A 22,450-nucleotide genomic window follows, 5' to 3' on the forward strand; every position below is an offset into this window, starting at 1 on the left:
GTAAATATACAGAAGAATAAATGTATTTAGATTCAAGAGCCAGTTATTTTTAGGGAAGGAAACTTTCTTGTAAGACATATTTTATCCTTTAGAGAAAGATACACATCATGTGTTGGTTTTAATGTTTTCATGTGCTGTATGTATCCCTACTAGGTCTCAAATTTTATTTCCCATTAAATGTGTGAGGGTGAGACTGTATTTTGGTATTGTTACAGATCTGAGAATGCCAGGACATGCCAGGAGAATGTCAGGACAGGAGCAGGCTGCTGTCTGTAGCCTCACCTGCTTCGTGTTTGTGGGTCTTGCACTAAGGTGCAGTCTTTGGGGTCTGCTTTGCATTTGCAAATTCATTATGGAGTGAATCTGGGTAAAAGCATGTGCCCGGGCAGTCATAGCAGGGCCCTGAGACACGGGGAGCTGTGTGTCAAACGTGTCGTGTGAGAAGGCACTTGGCTTGACAGCATTAATTGGAATAATTGATCCTTGCAAGTCTTGCCCATATGGGGCATGTGTGCAGTATGTGTCTTTGGATATAATTAATGTACTCTTTAATTAGCTCCTGGAGCATAAGGTGATGATCTTAATGTGAGTTCTTCGATGGTGTATCTTGTATTTTAAAAGAAATAGAAATACAAGAATTTAAGTTTGTCACTGCAAGCTCTAGTTCACCTGTCAAAGATCATTTATGCCATGCATTTTATACCGTTGCTATTTTCTCTTGATCTTTGTGTGTGTTGTTACACAGAGCTCAAGTTTCTGTTTTTAATGTACTTTCTTTCTCCTCCTTTTCCAGGTAAAGCAGGAGCCGCGGAAGGAAGACCTTGTGGTTGCAATCATGCCATTCCCCTTTGGCAAGTCACACAAGTCTCCTGCAGACATAGTGAAAAACCTGAAGGAGAGCATGGCAGTTCTAGAAAAACAAGACATCTCTGACAAAAAGGCAGAAAAGGTACAGTTGTGATGTTCCAATTGCTAAACGGTATTTGAAAGTGGTGGAAAGGGGGCATTTACAGCTGTTGAAATTGAAACAATTAGGAATTATTTTGGTGGCTTATACTCTGATAAAGGGTAATTTATGTACCTTTGAACAGGTGTGTGTCCTGTTGGTTGCTTGGCTTATGCCACTGGCAGCTGATAATGATATTTAAAACGATTTGGCACCGTAGGACATTGCATTCTTTTAATAAGCGGCTCACAGCTGTACGGTGCTTTGGTGCTTGTGACCACCACAGTGCCTTCACTACTGCACAAGTAGTTCTGTCTCTGCTTGTCCATGCAAATCTTTACAGAGCAGAGTGTCTCTTACTGAAGCTGAAGAACTTTGTGATTTCATGGATAGAGAATATATATTGCCTTTCCTGCCTCTTCTTCAGCCCGCAGTAAGATGTGAGAAGTTCCTGTGCTAGTGCAGTTTCCTTTACATGGGTGTCTTGTACTTCAGGCTGTGTACCTGTCCCAGTCATTTACTTCTCAACTGGCACTCTGGATTTTACAGCTTGACAGGAACTGACCTCAAAGTTCAGCCTGTGTGCAGCTGCATCCCACCGAGTGAATTGTGTGGCAGAGGTTTAGAGGAGCACCCTCCTTGGAGCCTCTCCCAGCATTATTGAACTATTACACACCATTCCTGGCATCCACAGCGTCCCATATAGGATTTAGTCACAATCTTCTAATGTTTTATGTTTTTAAGCAGAGTGTGGCCAACTCTTCTATAGTCAGTTTCACCTAGATTTGGCACTACTACTTCTAAGGGTCTTAATTAAATTGCCATCTTAGTTCTGATATTCTTTAATAATTAGCATCTTCTACCTGTTTGCCACCATGTGGTGTGTTACAGGTGTCTTGCAGTGTACCACAGTAGTTTCCTCTGATGCTTTTCCTCTCCTATTGGAGAGAAAAATGTTACATTCTGTTCTGCAGGCTGGTGTGAAGGCTGGAAGGATTTTTATTTGCTGCTGCTTTTCTTCTATCTCTAAAAGAGCCTTCTGTCAGGAAAGGAGGGGTAGCTGCATCCCGAAGAGTCTCTGATGAGGCACTGCCTCCTTTATCTTGGCCTCATTATTAGTTCCTGGAGATGTGGCCTGGTCTTAAAATCTGTGCTCTTTTGTGTCCTCTTTTTGCTGGGACCCCTAATGGGGAACAGACCAGCTCATCCCATGGTGTGAAGCTGTGTCCTGTAGCACGTGCCTGTGTTTCTGATGCTGTAGCTGAAGGTTGGTATTACCATTTCTTCTTGCTGGCCTTTAGTCCCACACCTCCATCTTTTTGAAAGACCTCATTCCTGTGAGGCTGTTGCTCTGACAAGTAATATGCTAAGCCTGTGTCATAGAGCAGGTAACACTTTGTGCTTGCAGGAGAACAAAGGCAGCCCACATTCACTAAGGTAAGTGTGAGGAGGGCTAAATCCTGACATCCAGGGGAATGAGCCTGCCTATGGTACTGCTGTTCCCCATCATCCTTGCTATTCACAAATGAGCTGATGAATCCCAGCACTCACACCACCAGTGTCCACATCTCATGAGAGATTCATCAGGAAATAGCTGTTTCCTTGGCAAGCCAAGACTTCAGGGAGGTGACTCTGGTTGTGACTGTTTAGCTCATGTGGTTTGCTGGTTTGATGGAGAAAGTTCTTCAGTATCTTATGGACCAGTCATCAGATCTTTGAGGCACAGCTCTGTGAGCAGACATCCTGAATTTGTGCCCTCTTCCTGTCCAGATTGTAGAAATGACTGGAGTGAATTTGGATTTTAAAGACAGAGCTCAGAGCAGTAGCCTTTATTAGAAAAAAAAACAAACACTTCTTCATGCCCATATCTCAGTATTTAGGCATCTTTTTCTCTTTCATTATCCCTTTTATTATGATGATCCTTTCTGCTATGTAACTTTTTGGCCTCCTTTGGAGAAGAATTCTGTGCTGGTGGCAGGGTGGGTTCTGTGGTTGAATAGAAAAACACACTCTACATGAAGCACAAAAATTGTTGCCTGGTACTAAAAGGGGAGAAGGATGCAAAAGTTGTTCTTGTTTTATGACTTCACTTTATTAGTACTTGGACATGTTACAGTGTGTCTCAGTAATTTTATCATTGTTGCTGTTTGATCCAGGGGTGTGCTTTTGCAGCCTGTCACATATCAATGGTGTCATTTCAGTGCTGGGTCAGCATGCTAAATACTCAGTATTGGTTATAGAAGTATCCATTTGGGATAAGGGACTGCCTACTTTTCTTACACACTTTTCATTTCTTATAATACTGAGTTTGCTACTGTGTGGAGAATGCTCTTTGACAATTTTGTTGCACAATTGGATATACAGATTTATAAGAAAATTAGACAAATCATTTTCCCTGGAAGTTATAAGTGTAATTATGTTTGAGCAGAATTCTTCATTTTTTTCAGTGCTTAGGCTGAAATTTAAAACTGTTAATGTTTTGTGAGCGGAAACTAAAAAATCAAAGGAGGTAATAAAGATGTTTAAATCTTGGACAGTGTGTGTTCCTGTCCATTCTTTATAATCAAAATGGAAGATATTCTTCAAAGTAAAAGATGTAAAACAACAGTAATGTCTTGTTCATTTATGAAACATTTTGCCCTGTAATACCGGAAAATTTGTTTTATAACCAAAAATCTGAAATTCAGGTGTATCCTAGTTACATGTTAATCTAGCTTTTGAGCTCAGTGAAGACTGGAGAAAAATTAACCAGGTAGTTCTCCAGGTCATTTGAAATGTCCTTTAAGCGTGTGGTGCTCGTCAGGGAGCTGGGCTGGGGGAGCTGGGCTGTGCCCACTTCTCCCATCTCCCTCTGTGCCACAGCTCTGGTGCATCCTGGCTGCAGTGCTGTGCTTAGCACAGAGGTTGTGGCTAGCTGTCTGTCAGTATTTGGGAAGGGAAATGAGATGCCAGGTGCTTTATAACTGAAATGTGTTCATCATTTCTGCTGTTTGTTCTCCATTGCTTGTGCTCTCAGAAAGTGGGGCTAAGGGGAAGGCAAAGGAAACCTCCTTTCCTGTAAGCAGGACCTACCCTTGATCTACTCCATTAGTTAGTCTTTATTCACATCTCTTCTCCTCTTGGGCTGATCCCAGCATTTTTCTCATACTACAGTTCACTTGGTGTGTGGCACACATTTACTGTCGTGCAGGTAAATATTTACTCATGCAATCAAGTTGTTCTTCACTACCCTCTGACCTTGGCGTGACCTGGTCCCAGCAGCTCCCTTTGGGCTGCTGGGTGCTTGTTGGAGCCCTGTTGTTATCCCGGGCAGGCTGGCCCTTGCAGGTGTGGTTGGCCTCTCTCCTTGATGTCACAGCTGTGCGATGGCTGCACCACGAGCTGCTTGGCTCAGCTGTGCCAGGGTGATGCTGTGCCATGTTGCCATAGGTCACATTTCATTCAGGGAGTTAATGCTGTCATTCATAAAGCAGTAAAATCCTGGATTTGTTACACATGTGTGTACAATTAATATGTGGTTGGAAGAAGGCTAAAGGTTAAGTAATGTGCCTGGCCTCCAGTGTGGGGCTGTTACTCAAGGGGTAAAGATGAGCCTTCTTTAGGAAGTGGCAGGTGAGACTACGTGCTTCTCTTCTAATTGAACTTAGCTCTTCTGTGCTGTCTCTATGCTAAATGTTTACTGGAAAATCATACAGTCATTTTTGGCCTTTAAATGTGCTACTGCACTGATGAAGTTACTAATACATTTATGGAATTGCATGTTTTTGTAAGCATTTTGAAATCCAGCCAATTTAAATAGTTATTAAAATGATGGTTTTTAGTTGTGATAGATACTGCTCTAGATTAGTCAAATTATTCACCCAGTACAGGTTCAAAGCTATATCTGGTTTATCTTTTTGATGGATGTTTTCATTAATAGTGCAGTTTCTGTAACTGCATTATCCATGTGTAGATAGCCCCCAGCCACAGGGGTTCCCTAGGCCTGGAGTCTGCCAAGCTCACTGGAAATATTTCAGGACTGGCCATGTGTTATTTATCTTTTTCTACTGTTCATAAACCCCAAATAATCCAGCTGTACAACTCCAGATAGAGTATTTGGGGTTTGCACTGCTTACCATTTAAGGAAACACTAAATTTTAGGGTATTTCACTGATCTTTCCAGAGACTGGAATAAATCATAGCTTTAAAGACATGCAGCTATTCTGCTATAACAGTCATATGTGTGACTTCATGGTGTCTGCTTTTATTTTTAAATAGCATCTTCCTGTCCTTCATAAACATAGAGAAGTACTTTCTCTATTTTCCTTGCTTTACATTTAACTTTTATAGTGTGGCTTGTCCTCAGATGGTATTGATTTCCTGGCACCCTTAAATTATAAATATGACTTGCCATGAAATTTTCCTGTAAAACTCAGGTTGCTTCTTCTCATTGTTGAGAGCATATAGATGTTAATACTTTAAAAATATAAATTTTAACATATAAAATATATACTGTTTTATAGATACTTATATAAATTATATACTTATACTGTCTGTAAAATATACAGAGAATATACATACTCTGTATATGTAAAATACACCCTGGTCATGTATTGTACTGGGATATATTTTATATATTTGTATGTATGGTGTCTGATTGTTAGTTCCACTTTTGATCATGGGGTTTTGGATGAACCTCATTGTGTAATTTGATCTTTCCCTCCAAGAGATTTTTTTCCCCTCTTAAAAGAGAGCAGTGCATTAGGCAATTTAGATCTCAGTGTCTTAGAAAATCTTGTAAGTAATGCTAGTCAACCTTCTCTTATCTTTCTTGATTCTGTTTGGTTTTAGTGGTTTTTTACTTGGTTCTTCACACCGATATTTAATGTAGCATTATATTTTTCAGTGTAACTATCTAAATTCCATTCTCCATCTGAAATGGCAAAAATAGGTCTGCACATCCTGTATTTGGAATATGTCTGAGAGTAAATGGAATATACAAGAGTAAGGAAGTTCTAGAAAGTTGTCAGGGTTTATTTCTAGACCTTTTGATGTTGAATTTTAGAGTAGAAGAGAAGAAGTGTAAGGATGTTACATTTTATGGCAGTGTAGTGCATTGATAGGCATTGGTTACTGATGCAATACTTGCAGAAAAGCTCATAGCTCAGTTTCCAGAAGATAGCCAGAAATGTTAGCTGGAGTGACACAAGGCAGGCGCTTTGATGCATGGTGGTCAGACACTGCTGCAGGTTGCCTGGAGAGGTGATGGAGGGCTCATCCACAGAGCTGTTGGGAGCATGGCTGGCCATCAGCCTGGGCAGGACTGAGGTGGCCCTGCCTCGAGCATCCTGATGTCCTCCTGAGGTACCTTCCAGCCTAAGCTGTGCTGCTGCTTAGGGATGTGGTTTATTGGCAGCCTTGAGCTTAAGGGACTTTCCCAACCTCAACGATTCAATGGTTTTGTGTCTCTAGCTACTGCTTGGTGCCATGCCAACTTCCAGTGAAGCACAGGCAGGTGGTCTTGGCAGTTGTGAAGAGCACTGAAGTCCTCCTGTCTCTTACTGAAGTTCCCAAACTGTATGTTCATGTTGGGCTAGAAGGGTTTTTGGTTTTTTTAAAGCCCTCAGTGTTTGGAAACGCTGCATTATTTTCTGCCTGGTTTGCAAGCATTTCCATTGCTGGTGTCTGTGTTGGGCTGGTAGTGAGGGAGAGCTCTCAAGTGTGGTTATTGAAGTTGGGACGCTTGTCCTCTTCCCTGGGCTTTTGGTAGGACAAATTCTCCACTCGCCTTCTTAATTACAGGCATGGCCTCGATACTGCCATTGTTTTAGCTGAAATAGGCAGTTACTTGAGCTGCCTTTCTTCCTCTTTCATCTTGCTTTCTACATTAGTGTGCGGGGACAGACTTTGCTTCCTCTTCTGTCGGAACCCAGAATGTCCCTTGGACACTCTTGGATGTTCCAGGCCCAGGTCAGAAGCATCTGAGACCCTGGAATGCAGCCGGAGACCCCTGTGGCTTTGGACCTGATCCATGGAACAATTTACCAACCTCGCAGGAAGAACAAGAAATCACAAAGGTTTAGATATTATAGTAGAAGTAGTCACAAAGTGAAAGGAAGAGTTTTTGAGTGCTGTACAGGGGGGTTTTAGGCCTTGTACAGAGGGGTCTGAGTTTTGTACATGGGGGTCAGAAGTTCTAAGATGGAGGGACTTGGGTGTGCCCTGTCCTCCTTCTTTCTCCTTCCTAACCTCCATGTTCTTGGTGATGTTGGCACTCACAGATTGGTTTAGAGTAGAAAGTCATCGTTCAATATAGATGATGGGCATTGGGAAAAAACCATAAACATTTAACACGTAATGTATGATAGAAAAGAGGGCACCAGCCCCCGGGAGTCTGTGTGCCTTTGTCTGACTGCTGAACGGACTGCAGCAGCTCAGGGAGAAATCTTTTAGATAACACACAATAAACTACCTTGAGACCGGACGACTGAAGACTGCTGAGTCTTTCTTTGAAGGCACGGGTTGGAGGAGAGACTTTTCCACCTTTCAGGGTCACCCCAATCTGGGGGTGAGCCCCGTCACTCTTCCCTTGGTAGCCATCCATCAAAGATACCTCTTCATATCTCCATGTGTGACAGATGTTCCTGTTCTTCTACAAAAGAGCTGTTTCCTCTGAATTTCAGAGAACAATTGTGTGGTGTAATTCTGCTCCAGCATGGTGAGCTGCTGTTCCCATTTCACATCTTCAGGAGCTGGCATGAATTGAAGTGGTCTTACTGAGCACCTGCTTCTTGCTGTCTTACCAACAGTGCACAGAAAATCCTTTGGGATTTCGATTGAGGAGGAGACAACTGGGACTAGGAACTGGAGTAACAGGAAGAGGGAGGCAGCAGGGAGTGGAAACTTGTGGAGGAGCTAAAAATGATACGGAGCCTCCTTAAAGGTCATGGAATCCTTGCTTGCATACCTAGCAAAGCTGGAATGGCTTTAGCTTGAATAGTGCATGGGTCATGCTGATCCTAAGCCTTTCTGGATAAAAAGCACCAATGAGAAATCTTTTTGCACACCCCTTATAAGACTGGCAATATCCAGAAAGTGGTAATTTTTTCACTTTATTAATTTTCTGTGATCTATCAATCATAAATACTTTACATTAAACTATATGCATACTTTGTTGGCAGGTTCATCTAATTACTAAAAATCAGTGCACTTACAAACCATTCAGACTTTTTAGGCATGTGAAGAACCATTATAATTAAACCAGCTATTTATGATGATAATTTTCAGCATTTTGCCCCCAAGCTCAGTAAACATATATATTGAAAGGAGTAGTTCTTTTTTTGGTCCAATACAACTATGTTTTAAGATTCAGAAGTGGGTGTTTAGAAGTATTCTTGTTGGTTTATATTTTTTTTAGTTTTACTTGTGAGATAACTGTGTTTCCACTGCTAAAGGCTGATCCAGCTCATCATGGCAACTTTGGAATTCCTCACAAGTGACAAGTCAGACCTGTTTGGCTTCTGTAAAATGGGCTTCAAGCAGGGAAGGATTTTAGACCTTTAATTGTGTTCTTTTGAGTGTCTCTCTTTCTGGGTCTGTTGGCCGGGTTGTTCTTCTGTGCTGAGGTAACCTGAAGGTTAAAGTTGGTTCTCCTTGAGGTTTTGTTTGTTGGAAAGACTTCACCCACAGTAACTGGAATGGGAGCCTAGTATTTGGCAAAACCTGATGTGTGCAGGATCTACAGGAGGGGTACGTTTGGTGTCTCTGAGCAGTTCCCTAGGCACAGGCATGAGGCTCCATGTCACATTTTCCAATCTGATCCTGCACAACTGTTTTACAGAATGGAAATTCTGTCATGTTCTTTTCATCCTATTGCTGTTCTTTAGGGGATTTTTGAATGAGAAGTTAAAAGGCAGTAAAAAGGAAGAGATTTTTACCTTTGATAACTAAATTGTGTATGTCTTGCCTCTGCTTTTTATTGTTTGGGTTTTTTTAAAAATGCCAGTCTCATAACAGTCCTGTTTGCAGAAAGAATATCTATTGTTTTTTTACTGGATTGTCATTTCCTGATTATTCCTCCCCCCAATGGAAGTTTGCAGATGTTAAGAATAAAGGAGTGTGCAGTTAGAAAGACAAATGGCATTGTTCTCTAACTGTATTGTTTTCCCATTTTCCTTAGGCGACAGAGGAGGTCTCAAAAAACCTTGTTGCCATGAAAGAAATCTTGTATGGCACAAATGAAAAGGAGCCCCAAACAGAAGCTGTGGCACAGCTTGCTCAGGAGCTATACAACAGTGGTCTTCTTAGTACCCTAGTAGCTGACTTGCAGCTCATTGATTTTGAGGTAAGAAAGGAGGTTTGACATTCTTATATTCTGTTTGTTAAACACATCTGAATTCCTACCACTTTAATTGGTTAAGATGTTTCAGCCTTAAGTTTTTATTTTGTGCTTATGACACATCCATTAGAGAGAGACTCTTCCAAACTGCATGGAAGATTGAGCAACTATGAAATATGAAATCTGTGAATTTAAGCATATAAACGACACAAATTTTAAGCAGATAATCTGCAGATAAACCTCTAATCTGGTGGTACAGTTCTGTTAAAATTATGGAATAATTCTGAATTGTTGTGTATGCAGAAGGGTTAATCTCTTAGTAGTAATCCTGTGGTGAGCACAAGCCTTAATACTACAAGGTGTATCTCTGTGTTCACCTTGCTACATCAAATTACTAGGAAGAGTAATAGAATTATTGTAGCATTTATGAAGAAGTTTAAATATATAATTTAAAGCTGTTAGTTTTATTAATAGTGCAGTATTTCTCCCTTTTAAAAACAAGTGATACAACCTTTTTGCTTTTGCTCATCTTTTTTCTGTTTATTAAATAAACAAACCCAAGTTTTTATTGATCAATTCAAAATAGCAATACTTACTTATATTTAAAGGCTCTCCACAAGCCTCTGTGGCATTTGTCACCATGTCACATTAAATAACTTAACACCATGGAGAAATATCCTATTTAGGTATGAGATGTTGCAGTACAATTGGATTTTTCTCTTTTCCCTGAGGTCTCGCAAGAAACACGTGGTTGTCTAGGAAGGGAGTCAAATCCATGTATCTCACTCCACAGCCTCAACCATAAAGATCATCCCACTTAAGATCGCTTAAAAACGGGATTGTTCATAAACAAGTTGCTCACAATACAAACACAACAGTTTAAAGTCCTATTGTCGTTTGACATTCCAAAAACAATGGCTTTCTTCCCTGTTCCTTCTTCTCTCCCCTCCACCCCACCCATAACCCCCTCTGATTTGTGTTTAATTGTAATACAGTGGTATTTTTTCCCTACGCACACAAGTGTTTATACCATACATAAAACATTCAGGCTGTTAAATAAGCACAGAAACCTGGGAAAGCTGAGAGGGAATGCTGAACTGGGATGGCCTTTAATTGCTGAAGAAAGGAAATCATGAAATGTCATCTGGATTCTGCTGACCTCTAGATTGGTATCAGCCTGGTGTTTACTCAGCCCAGTTATTAGCAGAGGAAACCTTCATTATCTCCTGGTAATGAAGAATGATAACGATTTGCACAGGCTTGCTCTCATTAAGGAGAACTGTGCTTTTTATTAAGGGGACATGGAAAGATTGTGAGTTGTTTCCTGCCTGTGGCTCTTCTGCTGCTTTGTTTCAGGAGGATGTGATGGTTCCCCTTGGAGGGAGACCGAGTCATTCACTGCTTTCTAGGCTGGACCACGTCTGCTTTTTATGGCAGCAGCTGGCAGACTGTCCAGCTATTGTTCTTACCTAGAATTAATGTCAACACACCTGTGCTCCAGATGTGCCCCAGCTTCCCAGCTGTTACAAAGCCAGTCAGATGTTGCCTTTGATATCCCAAATATCTGTGTGGGTTCACTGCATTTGAAGCAATTTTCTCATTACTGATGGAAATACATATTTGATTTTCTGGTGGTTTTTAAACTTGAAGAGTGGGTCTGGAATTTTTTCTTTCTGGTTTCCCACCACAGCTGCAGGTTATTCAGTGACAAACTAAACTTTTTTCCCTTTCAGTCTCATTTCTGAAGAAGGTTTCTGTGTAGAGCAGGAATAGACAGCTTATTAATAGACAGGGACGGTTCATTGTGACACTTTAACTGTCTCAAATGTACTTGAATCTGAATTGCTATGGTGAAGACAACCCATAGAACAGTAAGAAGTAAAAACTAGAAAAGTAACAAATTTGATGTTTAAATGAAGGAAACTGTAGTTGTCCAGCTCTTGCCTTGTGCCCAGGCCTGTTTAAAGTGTTGCCCTTCCCTGGAATTTGCTTTCCAGTAAAGCAGTCAACACAACCATCTCTTTATCTCTTTACCAGCCTTAACACTTAGCAGTTATCTCCTTGCTGGTTTGCAGGGATAGAGATGGTATCCCTGGTGAAACTGGGTTTCTCGTTCTGTTATTTTGGGATTTTTAAAGTGAAGAATAAAAAAAACCCACCCAAACCAAAACCGCCTTTTGCCCAGGGGAGCTGAATCCTTCTGCTGAGAAGACAATAGAAGCACAGTGTCCCTCTCACCTCTGGCCGTCGTGCCTGTTGGCACAGGGTCGAGGCCCGTTGGGCTATGAGGTCACTTGGCCAGGCACAAAAAAGGGACAAAACCTGGCTCTGGGGTTGCTGTGTGCCACGGGCAGCTCAGGGCTGGGTAATAAGGAAATGCTGTTCTCGCTGGGGACTGCCAGGCGAACGCCGCGACCAGCGCGGCGCTGGTGAATGGGAGTTGATGATTATATTATGTGGAGTTTGAGTAAAGCAATTCCTGCAAACACTGCTCTACTCATGTCAGAACAAAGACTTCTGGTGTTGCTTTGGGCTGGCTTTCAATGGAATTGTAATTGAGAAAACAAGCGTTTACAAACAATCTCTTATATCCTGAAAACAACACTCCAGCAAAACTGTCCGTGGCAATTCACAAACATGCCATTTGTAAAACTCCAGTCCTCCTACGTTTTCATAAACATTTCATTTTTTCTCGTGCAGTCCTTTTTACACTGATTAGAAAACTGAAAGAATTTTAAATAATTGATGATGTTTGGAAAATTCTTGCTAGTTAAGTAAGCCCTGCATTTTGCTGGAAAGCTTCCTGGTGTTAGGAGATTTACAGCGCAGCTAGACCTTGTTAAGAAACATTATATACATCTAGGTTTGGTGTAGAACGTTCAGGGAACCTGCAGGTGGAGTTGCTTTACAGGCCTTTATTTGCAGGTCCAAGCTTAGTACAAGCTGGCCTGGTCTTTTTGTGGAATAGATTTGATAACACATAATCCTGAAGGTGTCTTTGTGCAGTCCAGAATGGACAGTTAATTGCAGAAATCTGGCTTTTAAATGGGAATGACAGTGGAAGGTGTTCATGTTTATAATCACCTTTTTGTTAGATGTCTACCAGTTTGTCATCTTCGGCTGTGTTCCAACAGAAGAAGTAAACAGGAGATGTGTTTTTATTCAACAAGAACATTTCCAGTTCCTTTTACACTGTCTGGTGCTTTGCTTATGAAGTTTTTTTGTGTGTGTAATTTGTCCTGAATTCCAGCATCCTGATCTTATTTATACTTCTGTTGGGCACTGAAAAATGTGAGACTTGCATTTTAGGTCAGTGGATGATTTCTGTGTGTATTATTATTCATTCATTTATTCCACTTTCATAAGTTGCAGTTCTAAGTTGGATGTTAACACTGCAGTTGGAAATTCTCTGCACACTCTTAATGGTGGCATTGTGTGTCCCTAGACAAGGGGAGAGGATAATGGAATGTTGAAGAAATACACTTCCAGGCAAGAGCACAGTTAAAAACTGTTACGCTGTTAACAAAATCAAATATCAAATAAGCCCAGGAGATTGATGCTACATAGAAATACCTGATGGAACCTCAACTGGCTTTACTTCTGTAATGTAAATTCTCTGTGATCCGCCTGCAATGTGGTGCATGTTTTGAGTGCTTTGACATATTTGAAATGGGCATAAAGAAAGAGAATCTGTTCAAGATCAGAGTATGGAGACTGCCTGAACTGCAGAACCCCCCCAGTACGGCTGCACGAGGTGATGATAATGTTTCATTGTTAACTTGCCTGTGGTCTTCCATATTTTGTGTTTTAACTGCTGATGTTTTTGACAGGGCAAGAAAGATGTTGCGCAAATTTTCAACAACATTCTCAGAAGACAAATTGGTACAAGAACTCCCACAGTTGAATACATCTGCACTCAACAGAATATCTTATTCATGCTATTAAAAGGGTATGTGCACTGTGAGGCATAAATATGCTTTTACATGAAGTAAGGGCTTTTTAAATGCACAGAGAAGCAGTGAGTTCTGACATGTTTGTTCTTCCTTTGCAATATGCTTAATTTTATTTTCTTTTTCCTTGGTTTTGGGATCTGTAATTCCCCTAAGTTAAGGAAAACTTAAGAAATAGAACCCCAACCATCTACTTTTGCATGAACTGAAAATTGAGAACTGTTAGTACTTTGAAATACTCTTCCTGGGCTAGGAAGATGTTTTCCTTTCAGTATGCTATTTGAGCCTTTTAAAACTAGTCTCTTGTGAACTTACTCATCAACAGTTGAAGGCTGTTCTTTTTCCTTGTAACCACAGTAATTTCCAGTTTGCTGGCCTGTCTTAGACTTTATATTCATAATTATTTATATTGCTTTATTGACACAAACACACCAACACAAACCTGACCAAAAAAAGAATGATTCGTGGCATATTGTGTCAGACAACTGTTTCTTCCTCTCTTCCTGTAATATCTGGTGTGCTGGATATTGGAGGGTCCTGCCATACTGAAGACATGTAGAGCTGCAGCTCTCAAACATGAAAGCAGAAAATAATTGCTTGCATTTCTAGTAACACTAATTAAGAAAGTTCTGAAAATTTCAATTCCACTGTGTTATTTTGGGACAGACAAGCTGATCAAACATTAATAAACAAAATACAGCTATTTATAATTTTTAAAATACAGCTATTTATAAATCTGGCTACAGCTTCTGGCTAAGCTTGCTGTAGTTGAGGAGTATTTATTCCACTTACTGGGATAACTCAAGGGTGTATGAAAGGACCACTCATCTCAGTGGGATATGCCTGTTGTTAGCATTACTTGCCTGTAATGTCATTTAAATGTTAGAGGGTCGAAAGAAACTACTAGTTGTGGCATAATGCAAAAGAAATCATTGATTCAGTGCATCTTCAAAATAAGTTACAAAAGAAGGCAAAGATACTTGAGGTGCAGGGAAAGAAAACTGCTTTTTCAGCATGTTCTCATTGGTAAGTGGTTGAATGGGGGCTGCAACACATTGGTGCTCACTTTTAGTCTGTGTTGTCACACTTCAGAGAGCTTTATCCTCACAGGGGTTATTGAAACTCTTATTGGTAAGTCAGGATGTTTGAAATGGGCATTTAGCAATTTACATGTTACATCTGCTATCCAACTGAGACAAATTTATGTGAATTTAAACTGTGGCATGAATTACAAAACATTCAGTGGATTTCAAATCTCCATGACAGGTTGAATGGGAGAGTATTGCAGGGTTTAATGAAAATGGTTTCAGTTTTTTTTGTAGGGTAATATAGTTAATGCTCAGTATGCAAAATGATTCTTTTCTCCTGAAATTTTGGGGAATTTCAATTAGCTTCCACTGGTTTAGGAGGGAGGATTCTGGAGGTGTGAGGCAGGGAGGCATGTGAGAGGCTGTGACTGCTCCAGAAGCTGGAACCCCGTGATGTGCAGAGCAGCCAGTGATGCTGAAAAATGGTTTAATGGAGGAGGAGATCTGAATTTATGTCCAGTATTGTTAACCCCTCATGCTCACATGCAAGGTTTTATGTAAATTGCTGTCATGTTTAAGCGAGCAGCTTTCAAGGCAAATCATTTATTGCTTTTCTAGATGTCTGCAATCTCACCAGTAAGGAGCAACAAAACTGATTTTGAGAGCAAAGAAAGTATTTTTATTTAGTCTTGTTTCCCAGTTTGTGAAAATTTGCTATAATTTTAATTGGCTGTAATTGTAACTGTCAGCTATTTCAGCAGTATTTAGTAGAAATATTTAAAAATGGAGTTTAATGCAGGAATATGTACTTCTAATTTTAATGGGTTTGTTTACTTGATAATACTGAACACTGTAATTAGCAATGTGGTGCTGCAGTGCTAACTTGTGAAAGCTTATAAATTCATAAAGAATCTTTGTTGGGTTTTGTGAATAGGTACGAATCTCCAGAAATTGCTCTAAATTGTGGGATAATGCTTAGAGAATGCATCCGGCACGAACCACTAGCTAAAATCATCTTGTGGTCAGAGCAGTTCTACGACTTCTTCAGATACGTGGAGATGTCAACGTTTGACATCGCGTCTGACGCGTTCGCCACCTTCAAGGTAACGTCCTCACACCTTGGAACGGCTCCTTTGTGCTTCTCTGCCTCGTGAGCCCACTGCTGTGTGTGATGTGCTGGGCAAAACAAGCCTTGGGAGAGGGGAAGAAAATAGGTGTGATGCAGATGGGTGAGCTGGACACTGTTCTTCCTTATTTCTCAGAGTGCAGGCCCCACCTGTAAATACATACAGTACATGTGCTCCCCCAGATCTTGTTCTGGAGAGTAAGTTGTATCATGCATTACCTGAATGCAGGTGTACTCCCCTGCCAGGGGCCTTAAATCTGTGTCTTCAGCTCCTCCTGTGCTCCTCCTGAGGATATCTGATGCTGTTGCTTTGTCTGGTGAAATTTTCTGAGGCCCAATTTTTGTGTCCCTAAACCAATCAGTTATGGGGACAATTAGCATAATAGCAATCAATATTAAATGGTGGGTCTTGTGTGTAGTTGTGTGCAGAGTATGGCCTTGATCCATAAATAGCACTCTTCAGTGATAATTTCACAGGCTGTTTCTCTGTGAATTAAAGTAACTCATCACAGATCTTTCCTAAGTGATGCCAAGAATCCTGAGCAGTGTCCAGGTAATTGCATTCGTGTCCTAAAATAGTGTGTTTAATGAAATAGCAGAATTTTGGATTGAATGTCTTACGTGTGTGAGAATGTCTTTGTACTGTTGAAGTATTTCTAGTGACAGTACTGGGTTTGTGCTTTCTTACAGGATTTGCTTACAAGACACAAGTTGTTAAGTGCAGAATTTTTGGAACAACATTACGATAGGGTGAGCAGACACCTTTTCATATTCAGAGCTCTCTGGTGCTGTGTATCTTATTTGAAGAAAATGGTTTTATTCCTTGTTTAGCTCTGGTTTTGGGGATTTCCAAAAAATATTCAATCAACTGAACTTGGGGTTCAGTTCCCCCCCCTAAAGCCAAAACAAATAATGTTAGAGAGTTTCATTTATCCTGACATTTTCAGCTACATGACTTCAGTCCTTTTACCTTTCAACAGATTAATCAGAACCAGTTCCACAAAGATATTTAAGTGTTTAAATCTTACTCTGATTAAAACTCCCAGACTTCACAAGCAATTAAAAAAACAAAACCAACCAAAACCAACAAACAAACTTGGAATCACATTGATTTTTAAAAGTTTGTCTTCAGGCATGTTCACTAAATCACAAATATCTCCTCTGAGTGACTCAGCTTTAAACAGGAGACAAAAAGTTATTACTCCCTTTTTGACTATTGCTTTAGCCCTGAAATATCTACTGAATAATGCTTTAGGCACTGTTTGGGAACCAGTTAAGAGGCTCTGAGAAATAAGATGTGCAGAGTTGATACTTAGCTGACCTCTTCATCTACTTTGAAGCAAAGTTCTTCTTGCTGTGAAATCATGTCTGAAACTTTAAGAGATTTTGATCAATGTATATCTAAAAAAAGTCACAGGGAAATTGTGTTTAACAGTGTTACAGCTATGAAACAGACTACTCATGAATAGTAAAACTTGACAATATTAAAAAAAACCTAAAGAGTGTGCAAGGTAAATGTTTATTTTAGTCCTGCATGACTCTGATGCCCTCACGTTTTGACACACTGAGTGTCAACTCCAGTTGGTCACTTGGGCATACGTAAAAAGCCCTGCACAAATTGAAAAATCACTTTCCTCTGGTGAGAGCAAGGCATCAGTTGTACACGCAGCGTGGTCCTGTGGGAGCCAGGCCTGGCTTCTCCTCCAGAGGGAGCCCGTGCCATGCTTTCCAGGATATCCCCGGGAACTGGGAATTGGGAGCTGTCACCTCAAACATGCCTTCGTCCCAGCCCCATTGGGAGCTGTCACCTCAAACATGCCCTCGTCCCTGCCCCATTGGAGCTGTCACCTCAGACATCCCCTCGTCCCAGCCCCACTGGGAGCTGTCACCTCAGACATCCTCTTGTCCCATCCCCATTGGGAGCTGTCACCTCAAACATCCCCTCGTCCCTGCCCCATTGGGAGCTGTCACCTCAAACATGCCCTCGTCCCAGCCCCATTGGAGCTGTCACCTCAAACATGCCCTCGTCCCAGCCCCATTGGAGCTGTCACCTCAAACATGCCCTCGTCCCAACCCCATTGGAGCTGTCACCTCAAACATTCCCTCGTCCCAGCCCCATTGGGAGCTGTCACCTCAAACATTCCCTCGTCCCAACCCCATTGGGAGCTGTCACCTCAAACATTCCCTCGTCCCAACCCCATTGGAGCTGTCACCTCAGACATCCCCTCGTCCCAGCCCCATTGGGAGCTGTCACCTCAGACATGCCCTCGTCCCAGCCCCATTGGAGCTGTCACCTCAAACATGCCCTCGTCCCAGCTCCATTGGAGCTGTCACCTCAAACATTCCCTCGTCCCAACCCCATTGGGAGCTGTCACCTCAAACATTCCCTCGTCCCAACCCCATTGGAGCTGTCACCTCAAACATCCCCACGTCCCAGCCCCACTGGGAGCTGTCACCTCAAACATGCCCTCGTCCCAGCCCCACTGGGAGCTGTCACCTCAAACATGCCCTCGTCCCAGCCCCATTGGAGCTGTCTCCTCAAACATGCCCTCGTCCCAGCCCCACTGGGAGCTGTCACCTCAAACATGCCCTCGTCCCTGCCCCATTGGGAGCTGTCACCTCAAACATGCCCTCGTCCCAGCCCCACTGGGAGCTGTCACCTCAAACATGACCCCGTCAAAGCCCCATTGGAGCTGTCACCTCAAACATGCCCTCGTCCCAGCTCCATTGGGAGCTGTCTCCTCTAACATGCCCTCGTCCCAAACCCATTGGGAGCTGTCACCTCAAACATGCCCTCGTCCCTGCCCCATTGGGAGCTGTCACCTCAGACATCCCCTTGTCCCATCCCCATTGGAGCTGTCACCTCAAACATGCCCTCGTCCCAACCCCATTGGGAGCTGTCACCTCAAACATGCCCTTGTCCCTACTCCATTGGGAGCTGTCACCTCAAACCTGCCCTCGTCAAAACCCCATTGGGAGCTGTCACCTCAAACATGCCCCCGTCCCAGCCCCATTGGAGCCGTCACCTCAAACATGCCCTCGTCCCAGCCCCATTGGAGCTGTCACCACAAACATGCCCTCGTCCCAACCCCATTGGAGCTGTCACCTCAAACATGCCCTCGTCCCTGGCCCATTGGGAGCTGTCACCTCAAACATGCCCTTGTCCCTACTCCATTGGGAGCTGTCACCTCAAACATGCCCTCGTCCCAACCCCACTGGGAGCTGTCACCTCAAACATGCCCTCGTCCCAGCCCCACTGGGAGCTGTCACCTCAAACATGCCCTCGTCCCAGCCCCATTGGAGCTGTCACCACAAACATGCCCTCGTCCCAACCCCATTGGAGCTGTCACCTCAAACATGCCCTCGTCCCTGGCCCATTGGGAGCTGTCACCTCAAACATGCCCTTGTCCCTACTCCATTGGGAGCTGTCACCTCAAACCTGCCCTCGTCCCAGCCCCACTGGGAGCTGTCACCTCAAACATGCCCTCGTCAAAACCCCATTGGGAGCTGTCACCTCAAACATGCCCTCGTCCCAGCCCCATTGGAGCCGTCACCTCAAACATCCTCTTGTCCCATCCCCATTGGAGCTGTCACCTCAGACATCGCCTCGTCCCAGCCCCATTGGGAGCTGTCACCTCAAACATGCCCTCGTCCCAGCCCCATTGGGAGCTGTCACCTCAAACATGCCCTCGTCCCAGCCCCATTGGAGCTGTCACCTCAAACATGCCCTCGTCCCAACCCCATTGGAGCTGTCACCTCAGACATCCCCTCGTCCCAGCCCCATTGGGAGCTGTCACCTCAAACATGCCCTCGTCCCAGCCCCATTGGAGCTGTCACCTCAAACATGCCCTCGTCCCAGCCCCATTGGAGCTGTCACCTCAAACATGCCCTCGTCCCAGCCCCCTGCCATGGGCTCTGGCAGCAGATTGCTCACAGCTTCATCCACCCTGGGACACTTCAGGGTTGGCGCAGCCACAGCTGCTCTGGCAGCCTATTTCTATAAGAAGTAATGAGGAAACTCCTTCCTCTGCCCTGTACTTTAAACATTAAAGTCTCTTGAAAGAGCAAATACATCTATTTTTAAAGCATGTTCAGTGTTTAACTTTGTATACACTTCAAAAGCATAAGTAGTGACAACGTAGTGACTTACAGGAACCTTCTGAGATTTCAGATTCTGTTTGGTTCTGTTAGGGATTTGCATCTTCTCCACTTTGTTGCTGTTATTTGGAAGAAGATGCCTATGACACTTGAGAACATCCTAACCCTACTCTTTATTCTATGTTTAGTTCTTCAGTGAATATGAGAAGTTACTTCATTCAGAAAATTATGTGACAAAGAGACAGTCACTTAAGGTAAGGCAATTTTATTTTCTTCTTGAATGCAAAGAGATTCCCTTTATTTTCAAGGTGATTTAACTTTATTTGAAATGGCTTCTGTAACAGCCTTGAATACTATTTATTTTAATTATCCATACATTTGAATTCTTGGATCAGCTAATTTTTTTAGTCCAGTTCTTACATATTTTAGTGTCCAGCACAAACCAAAGTAATTTCTCTCCCTAAGAGAAATTTCTCTCCATTTCTTTATTTTTGTTGATTTTTTTTCCTTCAACAAGTCTGGTTACATTTAAATAATTTAACAAAGATTCATATGATGTGCCTAAAGCAATACTGATCTTACATTCAAGTAGGTAAGAAATAGTGAACATAAATGTAATCCAGAGCTTGCAGCAAAGGTGATCCTTGTGGGCAAAATCCTTTTAAACCCTTTAGGTAGCAAAAAAAAGTCAGTATTTCATTTGTTGTACTAAATAACCTATTTAATGGATTTTGGGTCTTTTTAAAAGGCATTCTTTCTATGCTGAATAGCTTTTGTATAAGTGAAAAAAATAATGAAGTCATGGGGGAAAAAATGAAAGACTTCTCTTTCCAGTTCATAACAAGGGCGAGCAAGTGTGATTTTTCACTTTCTGGGGAAAAGGAGAAACTGTGTTGTTGAAATAAGGGGAAAATGCACCTGCACATTGAAATGTAGGGCACTTAGTTCTGTTGCTGCTTTATCTCCTGACCACTGGTGCTGCATTCACAGAGCACCACACCGCTTCAGGGGGTCTGACAGCATTTATATACAAGTTGATTCTTATGTTAGTTGCTCTTTCATTTTTCATTCTTTTCTGCCTTCAGCTTCTCGGTGAATTGTTACTGGACAGACACAACTTCACAATTATGACAAAGTACATCAGTAAACCTGAAAATCTCAAACTAATGATGAACCTTCTACGAGACAAGAGTCGTAACATTCAGTTTGAGGCCTTCCATGTGTTCAAGGTATGTTACAAAACCCTGCCATGAAACAGAAGGAATCTGGCCAGAAGTTGTTTAATTGAGTAAACTGCTTAGCTGAGCCTCAGTTGAGCTTACCTTAATGTCTGCTGAGTGATTAAATCAAGGGAGCACTGATCTTTGCTTGATTATGATCCATCTTTACAAACAGATATCTTGGTTATCTTTTGACAACTGTTTAGAAACCACTCAGGGACTTCCAGGTCATTGTCAGATTGTCTCTGAGAAACTTTTGGAATTGAATGCATTAAGATCAGGAGGAATGCATGATTCCATACACAGTCATGCTGTTCAAAAGTGGTTTTATCACACTGCATGATCTCTGAAGGACAGCAGTATTTCAGTCAGGTCACCTGAATTGTAATTTGAACATTACAACAGATGGCTTCTGACTTTGCAGCAGACAGGCAGCTGAGAGTTATAACTTGAGGTCTGAAACTTTGCAGTGAAGTGTGAGATTCCCATCAGATGCTGCACATGATATGAAACCATGCATTTGCCATAGAACTTAACCATAAAGTGTCCTCAGTGGTTTCTGCAGAGGCTGTTGTGCCTGGTCACCTCCCACAGACTAGATTTACTTTGGTACTGATGTGCAGCTTATGCCCTGACTGAAAAAAAAAAGTAATTTTATTTAAAAACTTGCCTTTACCCCTTTTTTTTTTTTTTTGGTGGGATACTGGAAAAATTAAAACGTAGTTTTAATTTATCATCATCAGTATTTTGTTGGATTGTTTTTAACTTAAACTTCCTAAACTTTTGTTTCTCGCTATTGTGCTCAATGTCTTTTATTTTCTTGCAGGTGTTTGTAGCCAATCCTAACAAGACACAGCCTATATTAGACATCCTTCTAAAGAACCAGACCAAACTTATTGAGTTCCTCAGCAAGTTTCAGAATGACAGGACCGAGGATGAACAATTTAATGACGAGAAGACCTATTTAGTTAAACAGATCAGGGATTTGAAGAGACCAGCGCAGCAAGAAGCTTAAACTCCAATAAACCTTTAAAATATTAAACCCAAATTCAGCATTTGCTGTTAGATATTCAGCATCAGGCACTCTTATCGATTCATGAGGAACATTACTGCTAATCTGCTGTTCAGTGAACGGTTTTTGTTTTTCTCTTTTCATTTTTAGTCCAAGTTGAGAAACATAGCTGCTGCTTTCTTGCACAATGTGGACTTTCTTGATATTTGTGTCATTTCAGAATTCAAAGACACTGCTTGTTTTAGGAGTCCTGAAAAGAAAGATTCTAGGTTCATGAAAGCAAACATATAGATACTAGTTTGGTCTAGGAGAGAAGGCATTCATGTAGTTAAGTAACAGGTTGCATGCTTGCAAATCTGAATAAATCTGTATGTTTGCACTTACCTTGTTTGAGATAATGAGCACAATGTGACCTGTGCATACCTGGCACCATAGTATAAGATTATATGCCTTGATTAAAAAAAAAAATGTGCAGTGCTTTATTTGTAATCAAAGGGGAAATGTATCTAAGATGTGAGCTTATTGGGATAAACAGTTGTCTTGCGAATAAACTGATATTGAAACTTAGCAACTTCTAAAAGAGTGAAATCTCAAGGTTCATAAGGAAAATGTATATATGCCTTTCACTGCTTTATAGAATTTTTTTGACATGATTTGATTTTTCTGAGACTTGACTTGTAAACTTGGAAATATGTTCTAAGGGTTTTTGTTAATTTTACTTTAAAGGTATTTCAGACAGTAGACCTAGCAGTG

General features: G+C 41.8%; 1 protein-coding gene across 1 annotated transcript; it reads left to right on the forward strand.

The window, feature by feature from the left end:
• Nucleotides 1–793: 793 nt before the first annotated feature.
• CAB39 (calcium binding protein 39) lies at nt 794–21,733 on the forward strand. Its single transcript, XM_068201309.1, has 8 exons — nt 794–949; nt 9,105–9,269; nt 13,094–13,212; nt 15,176–15,344; nt 16,058–16,117; nt 19,654–19,719; nt 20,551–20,694; nt 21,512–21,733. The coding sequence occupies exons 1-8, from the start codon at nt 836–838 to the stop codon at nt 21,698–21,700; spliced, it is 1,026 nt and encodes a 341-aa protein (XP_068057410.1). The 5' UTR covers nt 794–835; the 3' UTR covers nt 21,701–21,733.
• The last annotated feature ends 717 nt before the right edge of the window (nt 21,734–22,450 follow it).

The sequence above is a fragment of the Anomalospiza imberbis genome, chromosome 10, assembly GCF_031753505.1.
Source record: "Anomalospiza imberbis isolate Cuckoo-Finch-1a 21T00152 chromosome 10, ASM3175350v1, whole genome shotgun sequence".
Classification (NCBI taxonomy): domain Eukaryota; kingdom Metazoa; phylum Chordata; class Aves; order Passeriformes; family Viduidae; genus Anomalospiza; species Anomalospiza imberbis.

Excerpts from the sequence above, each read along its gene's own strand:
- CAB39 (XM_068201309.1), top strand. The coding sequence starts at position 836 with ATGCCATTCCCCTTTGGCAAGTCACACAAGTCTCCTGCAGACATAGTG. Across the intron at positions 9,270-13,093 it reads TGCAGCTCATTGATTTTGAG|GGCAAGAAAGATGTTGCGCA; the intron begins GTAAGAAAGGAG and ends TGTTTTTGACAG. Across the intron at positions 13,213-15,175 it reads TTATTCATGCTATTAAAAGG|GTACGAATCTCCAGAAATTG; the intron begins GTATGTGCACTG and ends TTTTGTGAATAG.